Genomic DNA, 12,233 nt, shown 5'->3' on the forward strand with positions numbered 1-12,233 from the left:
AATATATTTATATAGTTATATAAAAATATATAAATGTATTATATTATATATAATACATAGTATAAATATATTTACAAATGTAATAATTGTATATTATTATAAATGAATATTATATAAATATATAAATTAATATATTATAAATATATAATATTATGTATAAATGTATTAATATAATTAATATAAATGTATAAATGTATTAGTATTATGTATAAATGTATAATTAATATTGTGTGTTAATATTATGTATAAATGTATTATGTTATACATAATACATAATATAATTGTATATAAATATACATAAATATATATACATAAATGTGTAATATATATAATATGTATTATATATATTAAATATATAATATATAATATTTATATAAATGTATAATTACATATTTATGTTAATATTAATTTATATGGTATATAATATTTATATAAATATATAAAAATATATTTTAAATAAAATAAAATATTTATAATATGTTTAAATAAAATGAAATATTTATAATATGTTTAAATAAATATATAAATATATAATATATATAATAAATTTTTGAGGGTGAGGGACTCAAAAATTCAAAAAAAAATTTTGAGGTTACCGGCAGCGCCGGAATAGGTGATCGGCGCTGGGAGAGGTGGTGGAGGTGATGTCTGGTGTGGTGGGTTGGGTGAGGGAGGAAAAAAAGTTTTTGAGAAATTTTTTGTGTATAGATTTTTGAAGTGTGTAGGTAAAAAACTTTGAAAAGTTTTTTAAGATTCCTGTAGCAAAAATTGTTAAAAAACTAGTAGCTAAAAAACTTGGTAAAAAACTAGGATGCCAAATAGGCCCTTAATTTCCATGCCTTTTGCTTGACTAGTGGTTAATTGATTCAAATCTCAACCCCTCTATATTTTGTTTTCCTGGAGTCCTCAACAACAACAACAACAACAACTGCTACTACTACTACTAGTTTTATTCACAATCACTAATGTTTAAGGCACACTTGTTGCCTGCACAACTAACAAAAAAATTATATAAAATTTTTTAAATATTTGTTAAAGTCATTCTTATGAGGCAATTTTATATTTTTTGTAATACCTACGGTGAAAAATTCACGAAAATAAACTATGCGAAATGTAAATAGATAGTTGTTTGATAGTGGGTAGTAATCAAAAAAAGAGAAAGAGGGAGCTAGTGGATAGTTAGTTATAAAAAGTACTAATTTAGAAATATCACAAAGTGACAGATTTTAGTTTACACAAAAAAAAACCTCCTCTTTTTTGTATATGGTACATAGATAATTATTACTGTTTTTATAAACACTCTAACTTACCAATATGTTCAAATGCCATAGTTATAAAACTTGACCTGCCTCAACAGTTAAACTGGTCAACTCGGTGAACGGATCATAGGATCGATTTGGATTGTTAATCAAACCTATTGACCCGTCAATGATCCGACGTTTCAATTGGTCAATCGAAAAAAAAAATCGTCAATTAAGTTGCCGACTAACCACCAATACAAAAATTATGTTGTATTTATAATTTAAAATATATTATAATATTACATAATATAACTATTATGCAACCCAGAGCTCGACCACCTTTCGGATTGAGCTCTTAACGGGGTTTAATAACTATGGTCCTAAGTCAATCTATTTGAAAATGCTATAGTAATTGAGCATTCTTTTTCCTTCTATTTTTTGAAACTTACAAAAAGAAAAATGGAAGTATCATCGCTCAATTTATATTTGCAAGGTAAAGTCAAGGTCATGACAGCAGGGAACATTCATTCGGACTGGACCAAAATATCTGTTTTCATCTTCTTTTAGCGTCCATTTAGTAACAACGTGGAGAAGAATTTGCGTCGGGAATGTGAAGAACTCGGAATCAAAGCTATGCATGTTTGTGGTCCATAGCAAAAGATATCACATAATGGAATAAACGTTGACACATGCCCGACCACCTAAGAAAAGCCCATTCTCTAAATTTGGCCCATTTTTTGCAAATGCGTGACTGTGATTTTTCCAGCCCAAAAACAATCGCTCGTCATGTATCGAAACTAGAAGAGCCTTCTTCAACTTTGCGGCATTCATGATCCAACTACGGTGACTTGTACCTTGATGAATGAACTGCGTTGCGTTATTTATTTATTTATTTATCATTCATGTCAAACTTTTCTGTTTACTTTCTCATTTTATTCAAGAAATTACTTCCTTCGATAAGTACAAGCACTAGATTAATGAACATATACGAGTGATTTTCTAATTCGATTTGAGTTAGTAGTATTATCCAAAAGGACAACAAAATCAATTTGAAAGCTGTAAATAATTAGATGGGGGCCAAATTATCAACTGTCTTAACTTCATGTATTGCTATTACCCAAAAAAAAAAAAAAACTATGTTTTCGGAGTCGGAGACTCAACCGAGTTTAGGATTAAGGGTCAATAGGTTTGATCGAATTTGATCTGAAGTTGAATCGAATAACATCATATATATGTCACACACACACACACACACACACACATATATATATATATATATATATATATATATATACCCATTATTTTTCTTGTAAAAATAGCCAAGATCCCAAAATTCACCAATCAACAAGACTAATCAGCAATCACTTGACGCCAACGAGTAGCAAAAAGGCCTAACCAAAATGTTTAAAAGCATTAGGCTTAATTATTGATCCCAGAAAACAAATTTTGCATTAGTTGATTGTCCTAATAAATCTTGACTTAACCCAAAAAAAAGGTATAAAAAACAAGTAAATTGGTATGTTTTGTCATATAACCTATGAGATTAGAAATAGGGATAATTTCAGATACCTCCCCTGAGGTTTCTAACAGTTTCACTCCCCTCCCCTGTGGTTTCTGAAATTCCACAAACCTCCCCTAAAACTAGAGGTGTCAAAATGGGTGACTTGGGCGGGTTTGGGTTGGGTAAAATGGGTAATGGGTATAAGTGAGTCAACTCATTTATACCCATTTAATTAGATGGGTATAAATGGGTAAGTCAAAAAATGAATTGGGTAACTCAATTACCCATTTATAACTCATTTATTTTAACTTTTTGTAAACTCATTTAAATTCATTTTTGCAAACTAAGTTATCAATTTATACCACTCTTTGTACCCATCATTAGTTTTAAATATTTACTTATAATATTCAATAAACTTAATTACCAATTTTTTTCATTTATACTCTATGTCACAAAATTACCTATTATTTAATAATTGAATAATACGAATATAAAAATTTGAATTAAGTACTATAAAAATTAATATAAAAACTTAATCCAAAAATTTTGAACCCCTAACATTTTTTTCATATATAAATATAAATTTTCATTTTATAAAGATAAGAAAATAGGCTAAAATTTATCATAAATTGGTAATGCTAAAAAATGAGCAAGTTAACAAACTAAGAAAAAATAAAATAATAAGATAAAATCAATAAAAAAAAAATAATAATAATAATAATGTTAACATCATGACAAAATGAAAAATTTGAAGAAAAAAAAGGTAGGGGAAAAAAAGAGACTTGGGGGGAAGAGAATTTTAAATGGGTTAATTGGGTTTGATGGGTTACCCAATAATACCCATTTATTAAATGGGTATTATTGGGTAACTCATTTATACCCATATGCAAAAATTTAAGATACCCATACCCATCTATTCATGGACGGGTATGGATAAATTTAGTTAAGTGGGTTGATTTGCCACCTCTACCTAAAACTAAATAGGCAATGTCAAAATAGACCCAATTTAAAAATGAAAACAATAAAAAATCAGTAGCTGGAGAGAGAAACAAGTGTATACCACAAATGCCCTCATTATCTTGGGTTAGAAAGCTAATCTGATGTGAAGAAAAAGGAGGGAATTCAAGAAGAATGAAACTTGAGGGGATGTAAGTGAGACCAATGCATTCATTGAGGTGTGAACGTCAGTAGTGAACAAAATGGAAGGCAACGGCTCTTTCTGGCAGTCAGTTCATCTTCCTTCTTTGTACGTCTCTTCTTAGGCTTGGCACTGGATGAATTGTGTTCAACTGAATCCTTTCCATTTGTTCCTTCTGAGTCATAATTTGAAGATTTAGTCATTCCATCCACCTTAACTTCAACTTCATCACCAATATGCTTATTAGCTATCTCAATGTCTAAAAATGAAAATCTCCTGAAATTGCATAAAAACCTGTTGATTGAACCAGAAAGTTGTCTTCTTTGGGATGCAAACAATCAAGAGCAGTAACAAGGAGTTCAGAGAGTATTTCAGCCGAAGACGCCTTAATATCCTTCACTTTGCCAAGCATAACAGAGCAATTAGTAGATCTATGTGGCCCAACTTTCCACGATTTCTTATCACCATTTGATTGTCCTACTCCTCCACCCCATAAGGAAGAAGCGCAGCAGCCACAATCATTCCTTCTTCATTCAAAATATTATATGTTGATGCAGCATTTCTCTGCAATATGAGGAAAATAAGAAACTAGAAAAACTTATGCCAGGCCAACACAAGTGCAGAAGAGAAGCAAAAATCGACAAAAAATGCTTCACCAAAATTTGCTGTCTAAGAATAAACTACTGCCGGTTCAAGTAGATTGAGATACACAAAAGGCTAAGTCATCAAGGTATGAGCCAAATCTCTATGTCCACAGACAGCACTGCTATGCATGTTACAGATATTAAGACATCAAGAAAGCACAAAACTCATACTGGAAGGCACTGTAGAATGCAAGCAAAACATCCAGATAGAATCTTGTTAAAAGATGTAGATATAAACACATGAAATCTAGAAGGGTGCTGGTTGTATGAATGAACGTTTGAAGAAATTCATGAGTTATAATGAGTTTGCATTAAGCCTGATTGTATAATCTTTATCAATCATTGATTAAATCCATCTGCATTTACTATGAAACCAGAACAAGTTTACAAACAGTAATTTACCATCTGTAAGAAAATCAAAGCAGTACACTTACCGAATCAATTGCTTCAAGATTCATGCCCATAGACCGAATAAATTGCCGAAGGTCAGGACTTACTGGCTGGATATGCCTCCCACAACCAAGAATTAATATTCCTGATATCATCAGCAGATATAGAAATTAACAACTGAATGAACAAAGCTTATGGCAAAAAAGTGATTCACTGAAACTAATTTACTACTACTACTTCAATAGGACCACATCTGTCGACAGGTTCACCAAATCTGTCAAAAGCTGCGCACAAGACACTAGTGTGTAAATCTTGTTTCCAGTTCAGAACTAGTACAAGAGCTGATCAAAGATTAAAAAAAAAAAAGCTGCTCAACCCCAACATTAAAATAAATTTGTGGTTTGTAACAATGAATGCACGCTTTGTTCAATGTCAATAGAAGGAAAGGGCTATAGGCCCAATGAAAGATTTCAGGAAAACCAAAACTAAGCCAAAAAAAAATGTCTGAGCCAAAAAAAAATGTCTGAGAGGCATTCCTTTGGCGAAATTCTTCAAGAAAGGCCCTGAGAGACTGAACAAACTCTGGAAAATCTATCTCCTCAAGCGCCTTGAAAACATCCTCGGCATTTATTATCTGCCTATTCGACTCCTTGCATATATCATTTGCAACTGCGGTGAGGTAGTGGATGAAGATGCGACCACTTTTAGAGAAGGCCTGCAGGGCTTCGCGGAAAACGGAGATTCAGACTCGGCAGAGAGCTGAGAGAGCTTATCTTTCACCAGCCGCAGGACAATTGTCTTCGGCAGCTCCTCTAATTCCCTAGCCGTCGATTCCGTCACCGTCGTCACTTCACCATTCTCCTTCGCTTTCTCTTTCTCTTTCTCTTTTTCCACCATTCCTACATAAACGTATCACACACGTGCTCTCTGTTACTCTAATTTATTGTTAATTACATTAATTGTGTTTATAACTAACTTAACTAAATTTTTTGAGATAATCACGAAATATTAGCAAACTTGTGAGGGTATTTAAGTCTTTTTGACACCAATGATGTAAGAAATGGGACCTACTAATCTGACAAGGGAGGTTTGTGGAATTTCAGAAACCACAGGGGAGGGGAGTGAAACTGTCAGAAACCTCAGGGGAGGTATCTGAAATTATCCCTTAGAAATAAAAGGTATTCAAAAGGTGCATCATCTTCACATGCAAGTCAGACGGTTTCGGATGCCACCAAATCACCTAATCATAACTTTGTACTCAAATTAACAAGTTGCATGTCCTTTTTAATCAAGAATATATATATATATATATAAAGCAAAATCAGGACTGTTTATGATTTTCCCAACAAATTACAGCAATGGAGAAGTGGCAGCAAAGACGATGAAATTGGGGTGGCGGTGGACGAACCTGTTGGTAGCGGCACTGGTTGTTTGGTGGAGGAGCTAGGGTGGGTTACGAACGACAGCAGATATTCGCGTTTGGGAAACTTCTGGTTGGAGTAGATACTTTTTTGTTTGGATTGTATTTTTTTAAAATTTTTTATAATAAAATTATTATAACGATTTGATATATGTAAAGTAAAAAAGTGGTTGAAGATTTTGAGTGTAGCAATTTTTTTAAAAAATTTTCAATCCAATCAAAGCCGCGCTACATATAAAAAGTAGTTGTTTCGCATGTGTTCTTTTTGCTTGATCAATGAAGAAAATATAGGAAATAATAAAAGATTAAACTCTTATGTCTCAGACATTTTATTTTGGATGAGAAATGAAATTCTCATCAATGCTATTCAACACTAGATGTACAGCTTTTCCAGCGCACATGTAAATTTAGTTTACAATGAATGAAATTATCCTTTTGACAAAAATAAATAAATAAATACATAAATCAAAGCCGCTCTACTTTTTTTTGTCAAATCATAAATCTAATCCCAGAACGGTTCTCAAAAGTCGGCAACTCTTGAGTGTGTCCCAAGGACTTATAACCTAACCCAAACCCAACCCCAACCCCGATGTGGGATAATCAACCTCCACAAAGGAGCCTGCCCTTCGGCGCGAATCTTTTCGCCCGTAACTATTCGGACCCTCACTCCCCGTGATAAGCTGACTGTCTTCTCTCAACATTATTGTTGTTTTTTTGTCAAATCATAAATCTAATCCCAGAACAGTCCTCAAAAGCCGGCAACTCTTGAGGGTGTTCCAAGGACTTAATCAAAGCCGCTCTACTTGTTTGAGTTGTTTCCTTGTTTCGTTGGTCAAGGTCCGGTCTGATTAAAAAGTCAACTGGTGGACCCGGGAACTTTTGACCGCCTACTTAGTTAGACCCAGACCCCTTTCGAAAGGGAACGTCTTTTCAACATTAATACGTCCAAAATACATAGCATAGCACTACATAGACTCCGCACCAGCCACAAAAATCTGATCCCCCTATATATTGAAGTTGATATTTGACCCAAAAAAAAAAAAAAAAAAAAAAACACCATGGTTCCCCTTTCCGCTGTTCCACTTGAATTCGCACGCTAACATCCCACCATCACATGCGTGCAACAAAGACGAAGAATTATCAGTCCTCAAGTCAACATACCTAATAGGACCATCCAAATCGGAGACATGAGTGAGTGCAACACTTGTTCCCATGATGACGCTGCTCTCAAACACTCACTGCAATATTGCACCGAGTTATCGACAGAACTCAGTTGGGAAAACATCGCGACTTCACGTTTTCGAGGATTCAGAGGAAAGCCTCAAAACCTTAAACTCAGATTCTACTATTTCGGATTAAAAACTCTCTGTCAACTCCCCTCATAGACTGAACAATAGCATATACTATCATATGTTATACTCATAATATATTTGTTGACATTTAAATAACAATAAATCCTTCCAGTAACAAATTAAACGCACAAAATCTATCCATCCATAGGGTTCATTAGTTTATTATTGCAGTGAGACTGGTGCAAGAAAATGCGGCTAATTCCCAGCTTACTCCAGCTTCCTCCAGGATCCTACCAATTTGGCCAATGCCACAGTGGATGAGCCCCCATCAGCCACTGCTTGCTTTGCTTCCTCCTTCTTTGCCTGGGCTCTTTCCCTGATCACCTTTCCTTCCTCCGAATCCATCAACCCCCTAACTCGCTTCTCTATTTCAGCCGCTTTCACGAACCCACCTTCCGTACTTTCATCCATTGGTAAGGCCAACTTCATCTCCTCAACTAAGAACAGCCTATTCAGCTTCTGCTCAGCATAAAGTGGCCACCCCACCATAGGCACACCCGCACAGACTGCTTCCAACACTGAGTTCCACCCGCAGTGGGTCACAAACCCACCCACCGACCCATGATTCAACACATCCACCTGCGGTGCCCAAGAACTCGCCACGAAACCCCTACCCTTTGTCCGGTCCAAAAACCCGTGGGGCAGCAACAAATCCAGATCTGGGGCGGGTGGAGTTTGAAAGCGGTTGGTTTTGTCCTCAGAAGGCGGACTGCGCACCACCCACAGGAACTTTTGCTCGCTCCTCTCCAACCCGATGGCTATCTCTTTCAGTTGCTCAGCTGGAAATTGACCCACGCTCCCAAAGCACAAGAATACAACGCTTCCACTTGGTTGCATATCCAGCCATTTCAAACATTCATGCACACCTCCTCCCGTTCCACCTGCTGCACCTCCACCTTTCCCGTTGTCTGATGCAATCAGAGGTCCTAAGCTGAAAACAGGCGGAGTGGGGCCATCCGGAACATACTTTCCATCAGCGATTGATTTCAAGATGCTAGGTTCGAGCGATTCGAACGTGTTGACTAGGATCCCGGACGATTTTGCCAATTGCGTCGCAACATCTAAGAAAAATGCATACTCAGGAGACGTTCTTTCCAGCAAAGGAACTGGCATGTCTCGTGGTGGTATTGGAAGTAAATCAGGAAGATGTAGAAGTTCGTCCAGGTCTTTATAGCTTTTGTTTGTTGATTGGTGGAGCGTGGGTAAGTAAAGGAAGAGAGCGAGACCATTAGCGCCAGAAGTGAAGAAGTAATAAGTCGGGATTCCAAGGTTGGTAGCAACAGAGAGGGCACAAGTGCAAAAGAAGTCGATGATAAATGCAGAAATTCCAGCTGTCAAGGAGATGGAGTGCAGAGCTTGGCGAACATGAGGGTTGCTGAGTCGAAGGAGCTCGAAGTGGAGAGCTTCTATGGAGGGGTAAGAGTCAGGGTCAAGAGGCGGAGAGGGCAGGTGGTGGAAAGAGATGGAAGGGGTGGTGGCAGAAATGCGATTCATGTAAGCAGCAGTGGAGGCTGCAGTGTTGTATGGCGGGTTCACTACGAGAACAGTAATAGCCAATCCAGGGTGGTGGTTGAGAGTGAACTTACCCAGCTCCACCATGGAAACCAGGTGACCCATGCCTGGAGATGGATACAGAACTATAGTACGATTACTCCCCATCTCTCTCTCTCTCTCTCTGTGTTCTTACACCCAATTTCCACAAAAACTACGCAACTCTTTGAGCCAATTGAGAGCCTCAAATTTCCAAGTTCCAAATAAACAGAGAGTAACTCCCTTCTACTTAACCATTGGGCCATTTGGCTCAGTGTCCACGAGGGAGGGACTTAAGTTCCTCCTTGGACTGTTGGCGAGGGTAGCGAAAAAAATCTAAGGGTTGTGTTATAGTACTTCTTTGATCTAGTTGGGTCTGTATACCCATTAGCCCCTTTCATAATCTCCTTGGGCTCCCCTCTCCCTAAATTAGGATAGAATAGGTTATACAAATATATCGTTGCTAAAAAAAAAAAAAAAAAAAAAAAACTCCCTTCGACTTTCCATAGCCAATAAATGCAATCAACTGACCGTTCTTTGTCAAGTCCCCGTAGGCAACATCAACTTGGCTTTGAGCGAAAGTCGAGTCACCGTTTCTGTCATATACCGTCGATCTTTCGTTTTTTGCCCTTTTCCCTTGGCCCCTCTTGCCGTGCGAATGCTACTGGTTTATAAAAGCTTACAGAAGCACATACGTCATTGTTATTTTCTCTTGTAACCTTAAACTGCCTTCAGTAGTCCGTAAGATACAATAATAATATCTAACAAAAAATCCGCCTGCAAAGAAATTTGCCTCAGAACTCCTCAAATCTCGTCTCAATGGAATCTCAGAAAGGTTTCTATTTGATTTAACTAAAAGTATGTCCAGCAAACACACTTTTCTTAAATAGTCTGTTGATGAAGGGTAAATTTCTTGGAATATTTTGATTAAAGAAAAACAAAAGGTAGGTTAGAAAAATATGATCCTGTAGAGGTGCTTTTCTTGTTATATGCCCGTTGAATCCCCGACTGGCAATTTTTTTTTTATTTTTTTAATCTAAAATACTGAATATGCTGGCCCGTTATCTACTTTGTAGCAGGGACCAATTTATAAATAAGGTTTTTTTTTTTTGTTTTTGGCCTTTTGAGCGAACTAATAATAATATGATCAGAATACATGATAGCGCTGGAAACAACTTTTTATTTCATTCCCAAGCTAAGAAAAATCTTTTCCGGTGCTGCTGTCGAGTTCTTTTGAAAATCACATAACAAGTCATGCAGATTTTAAGTTATTGCACAATTAGGTTTAATCATATATTAGTAAATACAAATTCGATTTACATTTAGATAAAGGAAAATAGTTGTGACACAATTCTAATACTATACTTTCTTACGAGCAAGAAAGTTTGTAATGATTTTCAATTTTTTTCCTACCTGGAGAAAACAAAGGTCTAAACTTGAAATATAATTAACAGAAAGCTATAAAAATTAGAGATTATATAGAGATAGAGTAATTAGGATTCAACGCTTGCATACAATATGGTAATTATCTTACAATAGGAAATATTTTTAAAATCATGAGAAGGTGCAAGGGACTTGAATCCAAGACCTCTAATTCTTGATACTTCAACTTGAGTCACTAGATCAAGGATTTGATAACAGAGAAGTAACAGATTCAACACTAAGGAATTTTTCATCTCGACTTGGAATAACAAGCTAAATTAATAAGTTTGATGAAATGATAAGATAATATTTTTTTTTAAAAAAAAAAAAAACTTCAACTAACCTTTTGGTCCTATTCATAACATAAATTAATAATTCACCAAAATTACATTTCATATTTTTTTATAAAAAAATGAGTCTATTATTTTTCTTAAATTTTAAGTTTACCTAAATCTTATCCTCAGTTTTGTATTAATTAAACTTTTAACCTTCTTTTATTAATAAATTAATTCATTTTTATCAAATAAAGCTTTAGGTGATAAAATGAGTGTTTCTTTGGATTGTAAGTACACTCAACAAATTAATAAATTATTAATTTATTGATTAATTAATACATTTTAAATTAATAGAATTTGTAAGATCCCAAAATTATTAATTTATTTTACTATAGTAGTTAAAAGACACTATCCGACTCGTTATGCACTCTTAGGTGCAACAAAATGGGCTATGTGTCTTCTGTTTTTGGTTTGCTTTAATTAACTTTAAATTGCATACGGAGAATGAAGGGTGAAAAGGTTGTTGAAGGGTTTTAAATGTTTTTGCCACTATAAGAGAGAGTTTGGGAGAAACAAGCGAGTATAACGATCAGTTTGACTGAGCAGTTTACTCAAGAAAAGGAGGCTGGACCCGGCAACCACTTTTAGAAAAGAGAAAATTTCCTTATTTATAAATTGGTCCAGAGAACTTAAGATAAATAACCAGCCCGTCATGTCCATTGGATACGGTGATCACTTAAAAAAATAAATATATTCTTTATTTATAAATTGGTCCAAGGACCGTAAAATAAATAAGAGTAAATTATTTGGATAGTTACCAAACTTTTTGAATAGACGATTTTTGACCACTTAACTATTAATAGCATATTTTTATCCACTACACTATCAAAATTATAAATTTTGGACTATTCCGTCTGACTCCACTATTAATTTTAACAAATCTAACTATTAATAGTATATCTAATAAATTGTGCAGATCTTTAGATCGGGCAGAGTTAGTGGTTGGATCAAATGAAATAGCACAAAATTTACACACTTAATAGTTCAGTAGATAAAAATGTATTATTAAATGTTAAGTGATCAAATCCTAACCACTTAAAAAAATCAAGTTGTTACCCTAGTAATTTGCCCAATAAATAACCAACCGTCCTGTACATTGGACGGAGCAAGCTGTTTTAGATTAAAAGTATAGAAATGTTGCCCACCTTGTTCATTGGACATGGCGGCCATATAACTTTTTATCAATTACTTGAATAGATTCGATCTAACAAGAAAAACACCTTTACAAGACATTCTTTTTTTGACCTTTTTTTTTAATCA

At 34.9% G+C, this 12,233-nt stretch overlaps 1 protein-coding gene and 1 long non-coding RNA gene across 2 annotated transcripts; both read right to left on the reverse strand.

Moving 5' to 3' along the window:
* Positions 1 to 2,642: 2,642 nt before the first annotated feature.
* Positions 2,643 to 5,818, reverse strand: LOC113724949 (uncharacterized). Its single transcript, XR_011833287.1, has 3 exons — positions 4,959 to 5,818; positions 3,713 to 4,444; positions 2,643 to 2,876 (listed from the first exon to the last, which is right to left on the reverse strand). It is a non-coding gene; the product is annotated as an uncharacterized lncRNA (long non-coding RNA).
* Positions 5,819 to 7,728: 1,910 nt separating this feature from the next.
* LOC113724950 (UDP-glycosyltransferase 88B1-like) lies at positions 7,729 to 9,565 on the reverse strand. The gene has a single exon (XM_027247866.2). It carries the CDS (start codon positions 9,343 to 9,345, stop codon positions 7,894 to 7,896), a length of 1,452 nt encoding a protein of 483 aa, XP_027103667.2. The 5' UTR covers positions 9,346 to 9,565; the 3' UTR covers positions 7,729 to 7,893.
* Between the last annotated feature and the right edge of the window lie 2,668 nt (positions 9,566 to 12,233).

Source organism: Coffea arabica, chromosome 2c (genome assembly GCF_036785885.1).
Source record: "Coffea arabica cultivar ET-39 chromosome 2c, Coffea Arabica ET-39 HiFi, whole genome shotgun sequence".
NCBI classification, from domain to species: Eukaryota; Viridiplantae; Streptophyta; class Magnoliopsida; order Gentianales; family Rubiaceae; genus Coffea; species Coffea arabica.